Here is a 21,515-nt window from a genome sequence, read left to right on the forward strand (position 1 = left end):
TATGTGGCCTTGCTTTTGTTGGTGGAAATCTCCTTCAACATCTAGCTTCTACTCACACACCTTCTGTTGCTTAAAATAATCTTCCCTGTGCCAAGAGAAAGCAGTCCCTCTGTTACTTTCCCCATTAATCCCCAGCATCATCTTTGCCTCTTTCTTGAGATAGCCTTTCTCATTTTATTTTATTTTATTTTTTAAAGATTTTGTTTACTTTTAGAGAGAAGGGTAGGGAGGGAGAAAGAGAGGGAGAGAAACAACGATGTGAGAGAGAAACATCGATCAGTTGCCTCTCATACACACCCAGTCAGGGACTGAACATGCAACCCAGGCACGTGCCCTGAACAGGAATAGAACCTGAGATCTTCTGCTTTGTGGGGTGATGCCCAACCAACTGAGCCACACTGGTCAGGGTGGCCCTTCTCATTTGAAAGGACTACAGTTGTGCTAATGTAGGTCTTTACTTCTCTGGACTGCACCCTCCACCCTTTGTTCATAAAGAGGTGAATAAAGGTCATATGACATTACTTCAGGTCCCCTAACTGCCTGAGTCCCTCTCCCCCAGTGCATCCTAGCCCATCGATTCCCCTCCTGAAATCAGGCCCTTTGACCTAGTGAAGCCATAAAAATAGCACCACTTATTCAGCTCCCATCACATACATGCTCGGTCCTCTACTAGGCAATAATTAATGATTTTTTGAGGATCTACTATGCCTAGCACTTGCTAGGTTCTGTATTAATAGTTATTAATTATTAATAAAAAGAATAGAATATGTACTCCATGGGCACAAAAACTGCCACTTTTGTTCACTGTTGTATATTCAGCCCCTAGAACAGTGCTTGGTTGAATGAATAAAGTATTATTTTTTAATTTTCATTATTATTACTAACATTAATTGTATTCTTACTATGTATGTACCAAGCAATGTGCTATATGCTTTCAATGAGCACCTTGATCTCATTAAGAGAAAGACTTATTTTTTTTCTTTCTCATGAAATTGAGGCTCCCAGTGTTTAATTTGCCTGAGGCCTGTGCTCCGTTCACTGTAAAACAGTCTCCCCTGGCAGATTGCAGCCCAGCAAGGAAGCCTTCATGAAACACTCACAGAGTATTTGAGTGGCAAGAAAGTGGTTAAGGAGCTTCAGGTTATGCAATTGCAAAGTGATAGATGCAGGGAAGTCACTGAAACACCACTGAAGCACTATTTGGAAGATCAGCATTCAGTTCACAGGAGAAACCTGGAGTTACCACAGACCTTGATGAGGAGATGGCAGCTCTGCTGCAGCTGTCAAACTGCCCCCAAGAGACTGATGCTCTGGAAGCAGCCAGAATGAGGGAGAATGCTCAGTCTTGCCCTTGCACACCCTCCTCCAACACTGTGTGGAGTTCCATTCCCCAAGCCTCTAGGGTAACTGCCCTTGAGGGGACTATTTTCACATGCTAAACCCCTCTATGTGCTGAACACTGAGCCAGGTGCACCATATGCATCATCTCAGCTAATCCTCACCAACAACCCTGTGAAGCAGACTGTACTCTCCCCATTTTACAGATGAGGAAACTGAGACTCAGAAAAACTAAAATAACTTGCCCAGGAGCACATGGCTGGTATGGGGAACAGCAGGAATGAGGTCAGTGCTTCTGACTCAGAGCTCAGGAACAGCTGAGACCACTCTGACCCCAAAGACCAACCTAGGGGGGCCATGAGCAAGTCTGTAAAAACATGACAGGACCAAATAGGGTTCCTGTGGGCTTGAAAAGGCACATCGTAACCAGGAGGCACAGTACCCAGTGGAAGTTTTCCCACTTTCCAGTGTTATCATAGTTCTATCATACCTACTTCCAAAGGCAGAAACTGGGTCCAGGAGGTGGAAGTGACTTGCCCAAGGTTGCTCAGCAGGTAAAAAGTAGAGTGAGTCTTTATAAAACCAAAGTCCCTCTGCCCTCCTACCACCCCCCTCCTCCTTATAGTTCAAAGGACAATTCAGGACAAGTAAAAGGGAGTATGATTTTTCAAAGGCTGTATAAACTGTGTTGGATTCTTTCATAAATATCAGATTGCATCATGGATGGTAGCTCCTTTGTTCAGGTAAATTGCAAAGTTTAGAGAGCCCTCCAACCTTTAAGATCTATCAGCCCTTCCTAAACACAAACCCCTGAGAGTCCCTGTCAGTCTCAGTGTCCTGACTCCTGATGGCTCTCATGTGTTTCCTTCAGCCACTGCCCGGGCATTGCCCTCAGGTGTGCCAAGGTGGAGCATCTTCCTTCCCATCTGACTCTCCTGGGAAGTGAAGATAGATGGAGCTACCACCCTGGGACAGAAAGGAGCTGAGCAAAGTAGAATTGTTGGGAACTCAGACTGGCTGAAGAGAATGCACTGCCTCCCTGGGACCAAAAGAAGGACCTCGGAGGGATTTATAAGAGCTACAGCTAACAGCAGCACCACCTGGTGTCAAGGGCCCTCCACTGAGGAACCAGGTCTTCCAGTTCAATTCAACCCAGCAGGCATGTACCTCACTCCTGCCCTCCTCACTGTTTTGGCATGTGACTTGGTGACAGATAGAATAGTGGCTCTGTGCTTGTGTTTCATTTTCTTCCCTCTCTCCTGGCCCTACCTGGAATTAAGAGCCATGCTGAAACACAAATGCTGATTCTTAAGTGAATGCAGCTGGGCAGCAGGCTGGCATTGGGATAATAGTGGGCTACCTGACACCTCCTGTCTGCCCAAGGCCCTACCCTGAGCTATTATGTGCTGGGACGGGGGCCAAAGTACTCAGCACAAATTGCCAACAGGTCAGCACCTATGTGGCTCAGAACAAGACACAATGATTTCTAATGTAGCAGCCGAGTCTGAGGTTAGTCCTTAAGGAAAATGTTCTGCTTTAGGACACCCAAACATCAGGCAGAGGGAGTGAGACATTTCCTGAGGTGCTGCATGGGAGAACCTGGATACCCACCTGCACATGGCACAGGCAGGAAGGGGGCATCTGTCTAGAGACAGGGAAACAGTTCAGAGGACACCTGAAATCTAGGATGAAGACTGCTGCATCACAGCCAGGCTCACCTCAGGAAACTCATGCCTTCCTCTCCTAACTCGTGGTTGCCCAGCCCTCCTGTCCCCTCTACTCACCTTACCTGTCATGGCTAAGGTACCCAAGTGAGAGGGTATTGCTCCAGCCTGGCAAAGGTATCAAACTGCCCTATCCCAGCCGCAGGTGGAGAGGACACAGCTGCCTGCTGTCAGGTTGAGGGTAAGATGCAGGTTCAGGGATCAGAGAGCAGTGTGAGCCCCCCTCAGAACAGCTTCCTGAACACCTGAGCCAAAGGTGACCAGTGGCCAGGCTCTACTCCGCGAGCTGACTGGGAGCAGCCTCTGGTCTCCTGCCTCACCCTGAATTTTCCCCACCCCCTCCCTCCCCTGGGTTTCCCCCCAGTTGTATCACTGGCCTCGGCAACCTAGCAGCCACCTGCCAGAGCCACAGAAGGTCTGTTTATTTCATCACCTAGAAACGACAGCATCCCTGGCTCTAGGTTTTCCCTGGGAGACCTTGGGAAGCTAGGGCTTTAGCTCCCACAGGAGCCTGAATCTGCCACAGACTGAACCAGGCTCAGAAAGCCCCTTTTATGTGCCCCTGCTTTTTGCCCTTCTCCTACACCTCAACCATCCCAGCTCTACCCCCTACCAAGTTCCTTCCAGAACAAGGAAATTCTGTTGCATTGCAGAGAGGAAGAGAGAAATAAGACCCTGGGGACAGACTGCTTGGGCAGCTTGGCAAGAACAGCAAACAGAGCAGCTGGCCAGGCTCTGTTCCTCTGGCCTCTGTGAGCTACTGCCTCTTCTTCATCTCATTATTACCCCATTGGAGCACATCCATTTCACCTTGTAGTTTTTAATTTTTTTATCTGCTTCACCAACCCTGAAAGAGAGTTCCCCATTATCCTAGGGGATCTTGAGGTTCAGAGAGGTTGAAAGGCATGCATGCCAAGGCTACACAGCAAGTCAGAAGACAAGGCAAGATGAGAAATCACACTCCCCAGGATGGGTCTACAGCACACTTAATCCTCACCTCCATTTAAAAATAAGAACTTCCCTCACTCCCTCACCCCATGTGTTTGGACTCATCATCCCTGAGCTGGAAGGTGGTAGCTGAGCTAAGCCCAACCAGGAGTTTCTCTGGGATCTAAAACACCAGGGCCTCTGGGTAACTGGTAACGAAAGGAAAGAGAAGCAGGTGAGAAAGGTGCAAACCTAATAGAAGAGGAAAAAGAAGGGGCACTGATATCAGTGAAGACCTTCCTTGGTACCAGGCACTGCAGTAGGCCCTTTCCCTATACACTCTGAGAGAGTGGTCTTCTTACCCCTGTTCAGGAATGACTTGGTAGAGCCAGAAACCAAGCAGAGGTGGGTTTGCCTTCAGACTGAGGGAGAGCTGGGAAGTCACTGGTGTAATCTCTGCATGCTGATGGATGCTATTTATATGCAACTAGGCTTCTTTGCAGGAGAGTAAAGAATCAAAAGACACAGCACCAGCTAGTGACACTTACCCAAATAGGGTCCTGAAGCTGTGGAGAAATGAAAACAACTGTCCACTGTATCCAAAAGCTGGGTTCATTACTTACTTGCTCTGAGGCCATAGTGGTTTCCTGTCCTGTAAATTGGGGATAATTTCTCAGGGTTGTTCTGAGAATTAACTGTAATAGCATTTACGAAATATACTGTAAACCATATAACAATACCCAGCTGCAGTAATTAATTGTTCCACCTCCACACTTGGGTCTTGGATTAATGTTCTGCCACCAGAAAAATACTGAGAAGCAGGGAAAGATGACTCTGAGCTAATCAGGCAATTGGGAGATGTTTCCCAGGAATCCTCCCACATGCCCACTTCCACCTCCCTGCCCTACTGCCCACCTCCTCCAACCTGGGCCCTCCTGGACTCTGTGGGGCCAGGCATTCCTGCCCCTCAGTATTCCAGACAGCAGGAGCTTCATTCCCAGAATTGCCCGAAATGAACACTGGTTGGGCTGGATCCGTGAGTCAGAGCTCTGCACAGACTGAATCAATAGAGCAGACAGGCCTGACCCAGCCAGCATCCCCAACACAAAGGAAAACGCTGATGCCTTCCCATGGTCTGTGCTGGGCCTGGCCACTGTGGCCAGGGGCTGAATCAAGCTTGGAATAAATGTACCCACACTTCCCTGCCCATCACCCCCAATACCTGTGACCTCCAGCAACAACTCCCCTTCCCAGAAATTTAGAAACCCATCATCTCTGATCTCTGTGTCAGAAATGTTTGCCAGAGAGTCTTCAAGAGAAGCCAAAGAGTGGGCCACTGAATGGAAGATGCCAGGCAGCAGGAGAAGCAGAGAAGAGACAGGATAGAAGTTGGACTCTTTCAATCCTCAGTGTAGGCAGGCAGCTGCTTTTTTATCTTCTCTTTGACCAGCAGGTGCAGGCACTGAATGGGCCATAGTCCCTGATTTTTCACTATGGGTTCATGCAGGACCCTCTTGTAACTCACCAGCTAGTTAGATGGTTTTAACAATGTAATAAGCCTCCATAAATCCACCACACAAAACAAAACCTAGGACTTAACAATAACCTACATCGAATCATGATATCCTCCTGAGGTGGGTGAGCAAGTCTCTTTTGTTTGCACATCTTGACAAGTCTTGACTGCACATCTGTTATAGGCCAGGGAGTGTGCTAGAAAGCCCTTCCAAAGTCAGCACCATCCTGAACCCCGTGTTCATTATTTCCTTGCTTTTTTGTGGAAACGATTCTGTGTTCTATGTTATCTTCTGGGACTTATTTTATCCTCCAAGATTGAATTGCTAGCACCATCTACATTATTTTGTGGAACCGTACTCTATTTGTTTTGACTGCAACATAATATTCCAGTGGTTGAATATACCACAGTCAGTGTCTTCCAGGCTGGCCTGGGGCTGAGTCTTTTTTTCTTTTTTGATATATTTATTGATTATGCTATTACAGTTGTCCCATTTCCCCCCCTTCACTCCACTCCATCCTGGCCACCCCCTCCCTCCCACATTCCCCCCCTATAGTTCATGTCCATGACTCATACTTATAAGTTCTTTGGCTTCTACATTTCCTACACTATTCTTACCCTCCCCCTGTCTATTTTCCACCTATCATCTATACTACTTATTCTCTGTATCTTTCCCCCCCTCTCCCCCACCCACTCCCCTATTGACAACCCTCCATGTGATCTCCATCTCTATGGTTCTGGTCCTGTTCTAGTTGTTTGCCTAGTTTGCTCTTGTTTTTGTTTTAGGTGTGGTCGTTAATAACTGTGTGTTTGCTGTCATTTTAACTGTTCATATTTTTTATCTTCTTCTTCTTAGGTAGCTCCCTTTAACATTTCATATAATAAGGGCTTGGTGATGATGAACTTCTTTAACTTGACCTTATCTGAGAAGCACTTTATCTTCCGTTCCATTCTAAATGATAGCTTTGCTGAATACAGTAATCTTGGATGTAGGTCTTTGCCTTTCATGACTTGGAATACTTCTTGCCAGCCCCTTCTTGCCTGTAAGGTCTCTTTGGAGAAATCAGCTGACAGTCTTATGGGAAGTCCTTTGTAGGTAACTGTCTCCTTTTCTCTTGCTGCTTCTAAGATCCTCTCCTTGTCTTTAATCTTAAGTAATGTAATTATGATGTGCCTTGGTGTGTTCCTCCTTGGGTCCAGCTTCTTTGGAACTCTCTGAGCTTCCTGGACTTCCTGGAAGTCTATTTCCTTTGCCAGATTAGGGAAGTTCTCCTTCATTATTTGTTCAAATAAGTTCTCAATGTTTTGTTCTTCCTCTTCTCCTTCTGGCACCCCTATAATTCGGATGTTGGAACGTTTCAAGATGTCCTGGAGGTTCCTAAGCCTCTCCTCATTTTTCTGAATTCTTGTTTCTTCATTCTTTTCTGGTTGGATGTTTCTTTCTTCCTTCTGGTCCACACCATTGATTTGAGTCCCAGTTTCCTTCGCATCACTATTGGTTTCCTGTACACTTTCCTTTGTTTCTCTTAGCATAGGCTTCATTTTTTCATGTGGTTTTCGAACAGATTCAACCAATTCTGTGAGCATCTTGATAACCAGTGTTTTGAACTGTGTATCTGATAGGTTGGCTATGTCTTCCTCGCTTAGTTGTATTTTTTCTGGAGCTTTGAAGTGTTCTATCATTTGGGCCTTTTTTTTTTTTTTTTTTTTTTTTTGGTCTTGGCGCACCTGTTACTTAAAGGGGCGGAGCCTTAGGTGTTCACCGGGGCAGGGTAATGCTGGTCGCAGGGCTGTGACGCTGTACTTGGGGGAGGGGCCGAGAGGGAGCAATGGCGCCCACCTCACTCTCCTCCGGACTTCAATCCTTCAGTCCGATACCCACAATCAATCTGGGCCCCTCTGGTGCTGGTTCCCGAGTGGGTGGGCCCGTGCACACTCTAGGCCCCTGTGGGTCTCTCCAATGACCTCTCCTGTGAGGATGGGAGTCTCTCCTGCTGCCGCCCCAACCCCCACGGGCGTTTTCAATCAGAGGTTTGAGGCTTTATTTCCCCAAGCTGGAGCCCTGGGTTATGCGGTCTGCTTTGCTCCCTGCAGTTTGCCCGGTTTATCTATGCACGAATGTGGGGCCGCAGGGTGCTACCCACTGCTCAGCCTGCCCCGCTCTCTGCCACTCTGAGTCCGGCCCTCTCAGTTTATCTGCGCGAATGTGGGGCCGCAGGGTCTGCTAGTGCTCAGACTGCCTGCGCCGTTCGTCCCACACTCCGCCAGTCTCAGTCCCGCCACAGCCACGCGAGTCCTCTCCACCCCAGTGCCCGTCTCCACCCCTCCTACCGGTCTGGATGAATGTTTATTTTGTATTTCCTTGGTGTCGGTCCCCCTTGCCGTTCGATTTTCTGTCAGTTCTAGTTGTGCGAGGAGGCACAGTGTGTCTACCTATGCTGCCATCTTGGTTCTCTCGTCTCCGACATTCTTCTTGCATTAGTTCTTGTCCATTGCTAAATTATATTCCATTATATGAATATACCAGTGATTGATGTCTTGGGGTTTTCCAATTTTTAGACATTATGAATGAGGCTACTATAAGCACTCATGTACAGGTTTTTTACTAGATATGTGCACTTGTTTCTCTTGGCTATAATTATTGGGTCATGGAATCATAAAATAGTCATGTGTTTAGCTTTAGTAAATTCAGACAAATTATTTTCCAAAGCATTTCCAAGCCAATTTACACTCCCACCAACAATGCATGAGAATTCCAGTTGCTCCATATCCTCATTGACAGTGTTGTCAGCCTTTTTAATTTTAGCCATTCTGGTGTCTATATAGAGATATTTCATTGTGATTTGAACTTCCATTTGCCTGATGAGTAATGATATTAAGCATCATTTGGCACTAATTGGCCACTGGAGTAACCCCTTTGTAGAGTACTATTCAAGTGTTTACAGAACTACATCTGTAAAAGAAGACAAATGGCCCAGGCCAGATGGCTCAATTGGCTGGAGTATTGTTCCATACACCCAAAGGTTGCAGGTTTGATCCCCAGTCAGGGCGTGTATAGGAGGCAACCAATTAATGTTTCTCTCTCTCTCTCCTCTCTCTCTCTCTCTCTCTCTCTCTCTCTCTCTCTCTCTCTCTCTGTCTCTCTCTGTCTCTCTCTCTCCATTCTTTTTCTAAAATCAGTAAAAACATATCCTTAAGTGAAGATTTTTTAAAAAGTGGACAAATGATCAACAAAACAGACAGTAAAGCAGAATCATCTTAAGAAATTCAGCAATACACACAACAAGCCAGCAACTGGTCGTTTCTGCAACTGCTAACTATTTGCTACAATTAGTAAATTAGTTGTACCAGGACATATAGACATGTAACTGAATTTTATATTTTGAACCAATTATTTGGATATCACAGAGATCCTCCAACTTAGATTCAGCAGGAAGAAGGGAATGCAGACAAAGAACCAAGAGCCCCGCCCCTGGCCTGTTAGCCCCAAACTGAGAGGTTTCTCCTTCAATTCACTGACTGTTTTTCATTCAATTACAGGATCCTGACAGTGATCAACCCCTGAACAGCCTTGGTAAGCTCAGTTACCACATAGATACTAACCCCTCTTGCATGGCCCTCACTACTACCTCCAAGTGCTAAATGCTATGGGACACATCCATCCACCCATCCACCCATCATACAACAACACTATTAAACAACTGTAAGATCCAGGATTCATTCTAGAACTAGGAGGCATGGTCTCTGGGGAGAAAGGACCAACAAACCTAAAACCCAAGAGCAATGATTCTTCAATTCACTCATTCAATTACTCATTCTCACATTCATTCAACAACACTGTGAGAGCCTGCCATGTACCAGGTCCTGGGCTGGGCCCAGGGACACAATTGTAAATCAGACAGTCAAAGTCCTTGTCCCTGGGGAGTTGACATCTGACCATGCCACCAAGAAACAAACTGGACAAAAGTATTTTCACTGGTAGAATAGAAAATAGCTGGGTTTACCTGACTTACAGGAAAAAAAATAAGTGAATAGAAAAAGTATTCCCAAATTTAAGGGGTTTTTTTTTCCTCCCATTTCATTTTCTTAAACCACTGATACCTACTCCTGATAGCCTACTGCATCAGTAAAACGATTGAGCAGAACAAACTAGTATGATCAATAAGGAAATGACCAATCTCACTTACTTTGACAGCTTATTTATTTCAGGGCTGCAAGTTAATAATTATCACAAATGATGTAATCTTTAGCAAGTTTTATACTTTGGAATTTCAGATATCAATAGGCCAAAGTTTCCCTAAAGCACACCAGATATCCTAGTGCTCCCCGACCGAGTGAGCCTGAGAACTGCCAATCCAGGAAACAAGCTAAATTTGCTACCATTGCCCTTGGTGAAAGGTGCTGGGAAGGGGGAGATCAGTGCTAAGTGATCAGAGATAGTGTCATGGGTCAGACTGACTTTGACAAAAGCCCTACACGTGTAAACTGTCAGAAAACAGAAAGAAGGGATGAGGGTCTCAGTGGTGAAGGGAAGAGCAGGAGCAAAAACTCAGAGGTAAGAATGAATACAGGCTGCACAAAAACCAGGAAGTGAACCTGTCTACATAGAACTGGTGGTTGGCAAGGGCTAGCAGTGGGAAGCCCCTTAGCTAGGAGAGTCGGGCTAAATTCCACTGGCTTTGAAAGTCCTGAGTAGAGATGGTCCAGAGAGAGGTCATGGGGAACCCCCTTGAAGTTTCTTGGGCAGGGAAGCAACAGGGTGAAAGTCTGGCAGCACTGGGCAGGACCGGCCACAGGAAGGAACAGTGGCAGACAAGAAGGCTATTCATAGAGCAGAGGGTTCATTACCTTAAACCAAGTATGAGACAATATAACAAGAAATCCCTTCCCTTCATGATGATGTTCTCCCTGACAACATCAGAGATGCAGAGACATTTGGCCCTGGACACGGGAACTCATCAAGGGGCTCCCAAATGATCTTTCATCTTTGAGAAAATGAGACGAACTCATGTTCCCAGAGGCAGGTGCTCAATAAATAAATCATGCATGAATTAATGAGTAAAATGTCACTGTGTCCATGTCCACAAGAAAGAGGACATTTTTGAACACTGACTGCTGGACCTTTAAAAGCAACATCTGCTAACATTATTGATAACCTACTATATGCCAGGTTCTGATAACAACAGGTAATGCCAGCCCACATCCTCAGAGCCTGCACTCTGTGTCTGAGTTTTAAATTCTCCCTTTGGGGGAAACACAAAACTTCCTATGCTTTCTCTATCAACAGGTTCAATAATATCAGTACTTACTGCACACCAGGCTCTGGAAGGGTTCCATTCCCTGATTTTGAAGAGCTGAGGAAAGTGATAGAGGCAGATATAACTAGCCATAATTAAATGCAGAATAAAATCAGGCCTTTAACAAAGATGGAAGGGATGTGCTTAAAAGAATGAGCAAAGAGCAATTCCTTTATCCATTCAACAAATATTTGTTGAGTGCCTACTGCAAACCAGGACACCAGGGACTTGGCAGTGAACAGAATAGACAACAATCCCTATCTTCTTGGAGTTTTCATGTCAGGTAGGGATGGGAGGATACAGAAAAGACACAAAGTAGGTAAAATATAGAGTGTATTAGAGGAGATATGTTTTTTGGGAAAGAAAAAAAAACAGGAAAGGAGGATAGGAAATTTTGGAAGATTGCCTTTTAAATAGGGAAGTCAAGGAATACCTCATGGAGAAGTGACATTTGAAGAACAATTTGAAAAGTGAGGGAGCAGGCCATGTGAAAGTGACCAGGAAGAGAGCCTACCTCCTGCTTTCTAGGGATTCTCAGTCTTCCTGTGACTCCTGCCTTAGTTCTCCCTGGAAAAGTCCTCGTGGCTCCTCGCCAGCTTATTACCTGCAAGAAGAGGGGATGCAGGAGAACCTATCTTTCTCTGATACTTCCTGAGCTTTTTACCATCTCTGTGGATAATGACATGAAAAGAACAATACAGTTAGTATGACCTCTGCTTTAAGCATCAATAGGCTCTGGCCTGGTCTCCCAAGTTCCAGACTCCTGTTTCAATCCATCTCCTCGCTGATGAAAGATGAATCTTGCTAAATATTAACATGATCATGTATCTCTGCTGCTCATAGCTTCCCAGGGCTCCTCACTGCCTTCAGGATAAAATCCAAACCACTAGAATTATATTCAACACTCTCTACCAACTGACTATGCCAGTCCTGCCTTCATAACATGCTGCCACCAACCTCACATCCCAGGCCCACCAGGAGCTTACAGTCCATACCCCCAGGTCTTTGTCAGTTGGTCCAGCTTCTCCCTCTCCCATTTCCACCTACAGAGGCCCATTTAAGTGCTTTGATGTGTCCAGAGTGGTACTGTCAGCTGTGTCTCTGTTTGCTTTCTCCCCTAAAATTATGATCTCCTTAAATACAGGGACCATTCTAGAGACTTGCTGGCTTTTGAATTGAGTTATAGATGCAATCATTCACAGGTACTTATTAAGTCTCTACTAAACACATACTGTGGCAGAGGCTCTGCCCTCCTCAAGCTTAAATCAATAGATAACTAAGAGAGAAAGATAAATGATAGTAAAATGAATGGGTCGTGCCTCTCCAGCACAGAGGCAAGTCAGACTGGACAGGGTGAAACATCCTAGAACACAGTAAGATAAGACAAGGATAAAAACACCATGGGCTGGAGACTCATTTGAAGGGCCCTTGTGAAATGGAAAAGCCTGAGTAGTGTGAGGTTGGTGACCCTGTGCTGATGAAGCTAAGCCTATGCTGAAGGAGTAAACCTCCGAACACTAACCAAACTCTCCCCAAAGCATTTTTGCGGCTCATTACCAGGGGACAGAGGGCAGGGAGACTGTGGGTCTTGGCAGGGGAGGTCACCAAGTGCTCTCCACAAGCTCTTCCCCTCTACTTCACAGATGTCACCCCTCTGCGCAAAACCCGCACTTCCCTGGAGACCTTCAAAAAGGTGGGGATCCCCATCATTGCAGCACTGCTGGGCCTGGCAATCACTGTCATCGTGGCTGTCTTCAGTAAGTGGCAGCCTTCATACCCTCATTAATGTCCCCACCTGCACCTTCACCCCACAGTAAGTGGCAGCTCCCCCTCACCCCTCCCCTACCCTCATTCAGAGTGACAGCCTCACCTTCCACCCTTCCACCCTATCAGAGTCATAGGCTGGTGTTCTGCATAGTGCTTTGCATCCACATGTATATACCCCATGCTTTGAAGGGAGCTTTCGCTAAGAAAGGAGAAGATGAACTCGGCCCCCATCCATCCCAGATGGCTTCTATACCAAAAGATTTCTTCTATAGAGATAGCACAGTTGTACATGTTATGAACCCACACAGGTCAATTGCAGGGACAGCCATGCCCCCTGCCTCCTTTGTCCCATATCTACAGACTGGGAGCTGAGTGGATCTGAGCAGTCATACTGGCTAGAGGAGCAGGGAGAATTTCTGCTCATGAGGAGGGGATAAAAGAAGGGAGGAAGCATCAGGGACCACCTAGGCAGAGAGCACCCCTTCCCACCTTTAGTTCTGTCTTCATCATGGTCAATGCCTAAGACCCTGTGTGATCTTGGGCAGACCACTCTGTGACAGAAAAAAAATAAAGTGAATGAGCAGGGATTCCCACAGTCCCTCCCTTTCAGTGCCCACATCCTGTGATTAAGTCCTTGCCTTCACCTGCCCCATAGTCATAGCAGGTTTTTGCCCACAGCTTCACACAGGGAGTAAGGAAGAAGGGATTAGACTAGGAAGTACCTGGGACAGGGATCCTGGCACTGTCATTGACTACTGTGTAACCTTGAGTAAGTTCCTCAACCTCTCTTAACCTCGGTCTTCTCACCTATAAAATGTCCTGCCTCCTTCAGAGGGACACCAGAGGATCAATGAGATCACGTGTGTAAAGTACCTGGATAAAAACCAGGTTGTGCAAAAGTGTGGGCCATCGTGAAGTGTGCAGAGATGTAACTGATGTCACAGAGTGCTAACTGGCCAGGATGGGCTTTTCAGGAGCCTGCACTGGTAACTGTGGTGGTAGTTCCACCAGCCACAGCCACCACCTCACTGAGGACACTCAGAGATTATCTGGTCCAACCCCTCATTCTCCACTTGAGCACCCAGGCTCAAAAAGGAGGCATGGCAGCTAGGGACAGCTGAGACAGACCCTCAGGCCCCCAGTTGAGCAGGTCCATTTCCACCTGTGATGGCAGAAATCCAGATCCACAACACAAACACCACCTGATCCATGAAAGCCCTGCAGGGCATGAGATGCAGAGAACTCCAAGTCATTTCTTCTCGACCATGGCTGGTATGGTTGACCAAAGCGGTAGTGTGTTTACAGAAGCGGTAGCAGACCTGTCATCATAAGCCTGTTTTGTTCAGACTAATATTAAACAAAATGAGCTCTCTTGCTGAGTGTATGCCTCACCACAGTGGAGAACGAAGAAAATCCAAATTTACCCATAGGAAGCCAGGGTAGGTCTAGTGCATAATTTTGAGTTGGGCTCTCCCATTTGGGCTCTCCCAATGTGGTATCCATGTCCTGGGCCCCTCTGGGTTTGACAACCAGAGTGGGTAGCCTGAGTTCCCAGCCTGGGCAAGGCTCCCTCAATTGTTGGCTTCTAGGTTCTCAACTGGTGGCACAGTGTCCTGTCTTTGTCCCAGGAGGCTAGAGTGATTCTGCCTTATCCAGGCTCCTGACCATGAACTTAAAGCTGGAGGTCTAGGAAATATTTGACCTTCTCCTTCTCCCTTGCTTCACTCAAACCAGGAGAATCAGGGCCAGGAGATAACATCCTGAGATCCCTCAGGGAAGATGTGGAGAGACAGCAAAGAGCTTTGGAGCTAGACAGACCCTAAATGAAATCCCGGTTCTACCATGTAAGTGCTGTGTGGCATTAGGAAATAAACCCTAACTCTCTAGCCTCAGTTTCCTGATTTCTAATGCAGGTTAATAACAGCACATGCCTTCTGAAGTTGTGGTCAGGATTACGTGAGGATCATAGAAAGCTCTTAGCAGTGATAAGGGGGCGGGAGGGAGAGGGGGTTCATCAGACTTATTGCTTCAGACCAGGGAGAGTTCAGGGAGGCAGGAAGAGCACTTCTTGCCAGGAGAGTTTAGAAAAGTGTTGAAAGTTATGTTCCCTGAGGAATTATAAACACTAGATTCATCCCCATCACCCAAGAGAGCAGAGGAACAACAGAATTTGAAGGCAGCAGGCAGAAGACAAAACAAAACACAAGCCTCTCAATGAGTCTTTCAACTCCACATAAAAATACCTAATCCTAGAACTGCACTAGATAGTTATGAGCCACTTTCACAACCACCAGCTCACCAAATGTTCTTAGTAACCCTGTGAGGTAGTGTTATCACCTCACTGTACAGATGAGGAAACTGAGCCACAGAAAGGGTAAGGGCTTGGTCTAAAGTCACTCAGTAGGTGGCAAAGCCAGCACTCAGATCTTCAGACTCCAGACTCAGTGTGTCTCCTCCATTATCAAAGGCACTATGCTAGCATCTGGCGGCCGGAGGCTGGGGTGGGGGGCTGTTACCAAAGGGCTCCCACACACATCTCTCTTAATTCCTCAGCTACCTTTAGGAATGAGACAGATTTTATTATCTCAAGTTTACAGATAAGAAAACTGAGGCTCAGGACCAAGTACACCAGCTACTATGTGGCAAAACTGGGCCCCGAACCAGTATCTACCTGTCTCCAAGATATCTGAAGATACCTGTGCAGTATATCTTCAGGAAAACAGACTCTTCTGCCCCTGGGCTTGATCCTCAGTCTTCTATGTTCCTCCCTGCCCTTGCCCTCCAGTAAAGATGATCCTGGACAAGTACTACTTCCTCTGTGGGCAGACCCTCCACTTCATCCCCAGGAGACAGGTGTGTGATGGCCAGCAGGACTGTGCCTCAGGGGAAGACGAGCAGTACTGCATCAAGAACTTCCCCGACAATGGGCCTCCAGTGGCAGGTGAGTCCAGGGGCTGAGGGACCAGGTAAGTGGGCTCAGCAGGAAGTCAGCTCTGGTTTCATTTTTCCACTGCGTAACACCTTCCACCTGACTATCAGTTTCCATCCCTAATGTAAGGTTCTTGACAATAAAACAGTATCTGGTCTACTAGATCCCAGTATGTAGTGTGTAGCAAACACTCTGTAAATATCTGGTGAATAAATGTGGACCAAAGGAAATAGAAAATTATAACTGAGTCTGCCCCATTTCTGCTGTACCTGGGTGAAACTGAGGCAGAGATGTGGATTAGATGACCTTGAGCACTTCCCTCCTGTCTGTTATGTCAAGAAGACCAGAAAATACAGGAAAGTCACTAATTAGCTATTGGTTCTTTCTATTCATTAGTTAAGTATTCATTGTAACATGCTATGTAACAAGACTGAGCTAGGTCCTTCAAAGAAATATGAGATGTTTAAACATAAAAACCCATGTTCTTTCTTGGACTGGGCTAGCCCCACTTGATCCACCTAGCACTTGGGCTCTGAAAAAAAAAAAAGACAGCCAAGGCTATGGGTGATGGGGGCTTCTGAGGAGAAGGGCTGAGTGACTTTTTGCATATTTGCTTTTTTTAAAAAAATCACATGCCTAAGGGCACCTGCCACTCTACTGCCAATAGTGCTTCTCATTGAGAAGTTTCCCCAGGCCTTGAAAGCTGTGTGAACTGTGTGTAGGGGTCATGAGAACAAAAGGAGGAACTATTAATAATTATGCCAGGGCAACAGGTCAAAATGAAGGTTGACCCCAAGACATTTGATCACCCTAGCTTCTGTCAACACAAGGCTCAATCAAGCAAAGCCAAATGGAGGAGCTTCCCTTGAGGCTGAAAGGGCTGATGATCTGTGATGCTCTCTAGTTCTGAGTGTGGGGAGCTCAGCTGGTCTCATGAGGAATTCTGAGGGAAATGGGCCAGATGGGCCCCTGCGGCTGACCCAGCTTCCTCCCCTTCCAGTCCGCCTCTCCAGAGACCGATCTACCCTTCAGGTGCTGGACCCAGCCACAGGGACCTGGGCCTCTGTCTGTTTCAACAACTTCACAGAAGCTCTGGCCCAGACAGCCTGTGGGCAGATGGGCTTTGACAGGTACCCAGCCCAAGCCTCTGGAGACTGTTACATCACCCTTAGGACCTCTCTCCTTCACAGTATTCCTCTTTTGCCCTTCTTCCCCATCTTCTTCTTCCCCATTTCCTTCTTCCTTGTCCCCTTCTTTCCTAAAAATATAGGTGTGGGAGTCAGTCAAAATTGCTTTAATCCCAGCACTTTTACTTACAAGCAAAATGAAATTCAATCTCGAAAGCGTCTGTTTAGTCAAGAGTTAACTGGGAAAGGAAAGTCAGCTCCATTGGTTAAATATGTGGTGCCAGTGAAAGAATGTGTGCCCCACCCCTCTCACACACACACACACACACACACACACACACGCGCACATGAGTTCCACCCCTCTGCAATCCTCTCCTTCCTTTCCTCCCCACGCATCCCTGCCCCAGAAGACAAAAGTCTTATTGGTGAAAATTTGGTTTAAACAAACTTGATTTCCTGGGGGTTCCATCCACAATCCCAGCTCTCTCAGCAAATTCAAAAGCAGTTCCAGATTTTCAATGATGAAGAAGAATATAATTATAATAAGGTTAATTAGCATTATATATTTATATTCATTTGATCTTGGCAAAAATTAAAAAAGTAATTATCTATTTTAGAAATAAGTTTGGAGAAAGTAAGTAATTTCCTTGGGCAGTAGCTGGGAGGCAAAGGGCTGGAATTTGTGCCCAAGACCCATAATTCCTGGGCATCAGGAGTTCTAGAAGCATTTCCGTTACTATGTTGTGTCATTCTCTCTTCCTGCAAGGTTTCATGTATAAAAGGAGAAGGAGGGACAGTTGAGCCTAACTGGAGAGGATGGGAAAAATTCCATGTATTCAGATGCAGAGTGGGATAATCTCTCCCTGGCAGGCCCCAAACTTCATGAATCTAAGAAACTGTACTCAGAGACTAGGCAGAAATGATAAATGCTAGGCAGACACCATCAATCAATCACAGAACTCTGCCATCCATCCCTAAAGCAGCCTCAAGTTTCTCTTCAGCAAATGCTCCAGGCAGCCATTACTGATCCATCAGACCTGTTTGCCCTTGGATCTCTGGTAAACAGGCTTCCACTGCTCTCTACCCTGCATGGGGTGAAACTCCCAACACTCTTTGGAGAGGATACCCCACCACCTTTGTTTCTGAGGACAGCTGGGAAGGCTTGCCCTGCCCCTGCTATTCTCTCCTTCTCCAGTAGCCACCCCTCCTCCATACTACAGTCCAGCCCACTGCAGAATCAGCTGTACCCAGCAAGCAGGCTGCAGCTTGATTATGAAAATAGGGTGTCCCTCAGGGCTGTTAAGGTAATAGGCTCCTGTAATCTCTGTTCTCTTGGAGCTCCAAACCACCAGGCTATTGAGCTCCTACAAAAGTCAAACCTGGTCAGAAGTATTCATCAGGATGTAATCAGTGAATGGAGGTTAACTTTTCTGGGACTGTCCATTTCTATTATTGTACCCCCTGGGTCTCAGATTTCTCTACTTTTCTTCTTCTAACTGGACAGGGAGTCCTCCTTGTCCCAGCACCACAAAATTCTAGTTGGTTAGAAGTGGGAGGGACTATAGAGATCATCTGGTCCACCCCTCATTTTACAGAGGGGGAAAGTGAGGCTTAGAGAGACCCAGAGAAGGGGTGTAACCTGTTAGGCTAGTGTCAGGGCCAGGACAAGCACCTGGATCTTGAGGGCCCTTAACACAAAACTGAGTACTGCTAGGCTCTAGACCTCCCAGATGTAGTGCCATCAAGTAGTGCCAGATTCCTAACTGGAAATGTGAGAATTATCATTCAGCCAGTGCCACGGGTTGTCCTGAGCCCTTTGTGCAGAGCTTGTACTAGTGTGACTGGATAGGGAAGGATGCAAGACATGGAAAAGAGTAAAGGAACAATTGGAAAGATGGGATTAATCAGGAAAGTCTTTCTGGAGGAGGAAGACTTAAACCCAGGGTTTGAAAGGAGATAAACATGGATTAGCAGAAAGAAAAAATGACGGTGGTTCAACTGAGAGAAATGTTTGTCTGGACTCACATGAAGACTGATCTTGTCCTGTCCTATCTCCAAGTGGACTGTAAATGTACCTGCACTACAAAATTCCGACTTGATGCCTTAGAGAACCAAATATCCACATTCCAGTTCTCTCCAAGGTAGGGGGAGCTAACTTGGATTCTTCCTGGGTACCTTCGCCTCCTTGTTCCCCTTGCTGTGAAACAGAGGAAACTGCTGTAACACTTGAAACAGGGACAGAGCTGGGAATTAGGAAAGTGTGTCCCTAACATTTCTTCAAAGCTTTGGGTTCTGGATTAAGCCTCCCCACCCAAGAATGCAAGGCCACGACAACATTGTGCCTAGAGTTGAATCATGGGGTGCCAAGGGAATATCTGATCATATAGTAAAGCAGGCACCACCCTCACTGACCAAGACCACCTCCACCTCCCTGCCATGCCCCACCAGGCATCCTCCGCCACCCTCTCTCCTGAATGGGGGCTAGTCCTACTATCTTGTTCTAAGCTCCTGCCCTAACTCACATCTCTCTCTCTTTCCTGACATGAGTGGCAAACCCACCTTCAGAGCTGTAAAGATTGGCCCAGTCCAAGATCTAGATATTGTTGAAGTCACAACAAACAGCCAGGACCTTCAAGTGCAAAATTCAAGTGGGTAAGTGAGAGGACGTCCTCTGGCTCACAGAAGGCTCACACATGGAGGTACCCTCAGGGCTGCAGCCAGCCCACCCTGAACAGATGCAGCAGGGGGCAAGGTAAACCAGACAACAGGAAGAACTCCTGGCCAGGCAGATTGTTAGATACCAAGAGTGCTGAATCACATTTCTGAGAGATTTCCAGTGTTGACTCTTTTTTGAATACAATGAACAGCTGGACAAAGTGTGCTGTCCACACCTTGGTGGCCCTTCCACCAGTTGAAGAGCAAAACCATTTATTTTTCTACTGCCTTATGTTCTCTATTAAGCCCAACAGGGAATAATCCAAAAGCCACTTAGTCATTCCCTGCCACTCACCCATGCCACAGTAAGACCTCTCCACACTCCCAACTCTCCAGAGCAAAGACTACAGGCCTTTGTCAATGGTCTCTTCCTGTGCCTCACTACCGTGAATTAGAGCACAACATCTAAATGGAAACTGTCACCTGCAGCAGACAGGCTCAGAGAGGATTCTGACTTCTTAACATTCAGGGATGTTACTGAGTTCTGCTTTTTTATCAAAGAGTAAATCTTGAAAAGGACAGGGATAGGAACAGAATGGTTATTTGCCTGGAATTCATTGAAATCCCATTCTTCTCTTTGGCAAGCCAGCAGAGCAGCAGACACTGCTCTAGGCTCTGCTCCCTTCTATCTCAGGCTGCCAAGAGCCCAACTTGGACTCTGACTCAGGCAGGACCCAGCACAGTGTAGATGCTTCTCACTGGGAGTGTTGAATCCAAGCAAATTAAATCAAATTAAACTGAGTGGCAATAAAGTTTCTATACAGCCCCCCTGTGTAGATTCCATATTTCCCAGGTTGGGAGGGGATTTGACTCAGTTCTGCCAAAAGACCTGAGTTCCTGCCAAGGAAGGAGCAGAAAACACAGGGCCCTGTGTATCCCTTCCAGACCCTGTCTCTCAGGCTCCCTGGTTTCCCTGCACTGCCTTGGTGAGTACGTCCCATTTCTGAGGGCTTGGGTCCTGGCCAGCAATGAGTATGACAAAAGACCTTCACTGTCATTCCTAAATCTCTCAGACTCCAAGTTTCATTCTGTTTTTGTCTGTTTTTCTTTGGGCCTTGGACTTGTATGTCAAAGCTCCTTCCAGTGACTGACATTAAGAAACTTCCTCCTACCATCCACACATAGCCCCACAATCCGAGTGAAGAGAGAGTAAGAGAACTGGAAAGGGTAGGACGGGGCCCCTACCATTCCCATTCCTGGTCAGGACCCACATAACTTCCTTTGTCACAATCAGCTCAGGTATCTAAGATTAGATTATCCACATTCCATTTAGCAGAGTCACTGAGCTTGTGTCTAACACTCTCAGGTGCTGGTTGGAAGTAGAAAAGTAAGTAGCCACTATCCTCAGGAGCTAATAATTGAGCAAAGAGAGACACACAGGGCCACATGTGGAAAGTATCAAACTGAGTAGGAGTCACAGCTGACATGCTAAAGAGAGGGCTGCACAGTGGATCAGGAGACCTGATCCAGTCCCACTGGCTTCCAGGGTGACCTGAGTAATTCACTTGACCTCTCTAAGGTTAATCCCCATTTTCCCAAGAAGCCATTTAGTCCAACTGCCCAAAAGGATCCCAGAAGCCCCCCACTTCCAGCCCTAACAAAAGAGATCAGAAAAGAAAACAAGCATTGTGGCCCAGCTCACTCTTACCAGCCTCTTTAGAGAAGAACGAGCAGAGCCCAGAAGGATGGCTGGAAACTAGACAGAAAAGAAGGCCATCATCACAGCCTTTGAAGTTCAGCAGTATATGTACTTCCTTTTTGGACATTAAGACTTTTAGTCATTATCATGTGACCACCCCCCCCCCCCCAGCAAATAGCTAGTGGGTCTAACACATGGTAACTAGTGAATGAATGAATGAATGAATGAATGAACAGTCATATCATCTCAGTACTGAACTGAATAGCACTATAGCACTGAAGTTACAAAGAAGCTAAGTCACAGACACTCCCTTGAGGAGCCTTAGGTCTCATTGAGAAGACAAGACAGAAGCACGACAACAATGAAAGGCTGGCCAACATCCGGGCAGGCTATGGAAAGTCCAAGAGAGGAAACTCCCCAGGGAATGAGTGGCCAGGAGGTGGTGCCCAGGCTAAATTGAAGAGTAAACTATAGGCTTCAGGAAAAGAGGGACCATGTCTGTCTTTCTGTCTTGTCCATCACTCTCTTCTTAATATCCC

The 21,515-nt window shown here is 46.5% G+C and overlaps 2 protein-coding genes across 8 annotated transcripts in view; one reads left to right on the plus strand and one right to left on the minus strand.

The window, feature by feature from the left end:
- The window catches only part of SMIM35 (small integral membrane protein 35), a 118,869-nt gene extending 107,941 nt beyond the window's left edge, over positions 1-10,928 (minus strand). Inside the window, exon 1 of one of the 3 annotated variants that reach the window (XM_045204016.2) lies at positions 10,812-10,928. In XM_045204016.2, the coding sequence (XP_045059951.1) occupies positions 10,812-10,839 (28 nt within the window). In that variant the 5' untranslated portion in view covers positions 10,840-10,928. Of the gene's footprint in view, positions 1-3,122; positions 3,371-10,811 lie in introns of those variants that run through there. The other 2 variants (XM_045204017.2, XM_045204018.2) reach the window with 2 other exon arrangements.
- Positions 1-21,515, plus strand: part of TMPRSS4 (transmembrane serine protease 4) — a 35,486-nt gene that overhangs the window by 7,888 nt on the left and 6,083 nt on the right. Inside the window, exons 2-8 of one of the 5 annotated variants that reach the window (XM_053924228.2) lie at positions 2,210-2,497; positions 9,043-9,076; positions 12,443-12,556; positions 15,157-15,507; positions 16,496-16,625; positions 19,167-19,274; positions 20,223-20,263. In XM_053924228.2, the coding sequence (XP_053780203.1) occupies positions 15,357-15,507; positions 16,496-16,625; positions 19,167-19,274; positions 20,223-20,263 (430 nt within the window). In that variant the 5' untranslated portion in view covers positions 2,210-2,497; positions 9,043-9,076; positions 12,443-12,556; positions 15,157-15,356. Of the gene's footprint in view, positions 1-2,209; positions 2,498-9,042; positions 9,077-12,442; positions 12,557-14,392; positions 14,411-15,156; positions 15,508-16,495; positions 16,626-19,166; positions 19,275-20,222; positions 20,264-21,515 lie in introns of those variants that run through there. The other 4 variants (XM_071221494.1, XM_045204012.2, XM_053924227.2 and 1 more) reach the window with 4 other exon arrangements.

The sequence above is a fragment of the Desmodus rotundus genome, chromosome 5, assembly GCF_022682495.2.
Source record: "Desmodus rotundus isolate HL8 chromosome 5, HLdesRot8A.1, whole genome shotgun sequence".
Classification (NCBI taxonomy): Eukaryota; Metazoa; Chordata; class Mammalia; order Chiroptera; family Phyllostomidae; genus Desmodus; species Desmodus rotundus.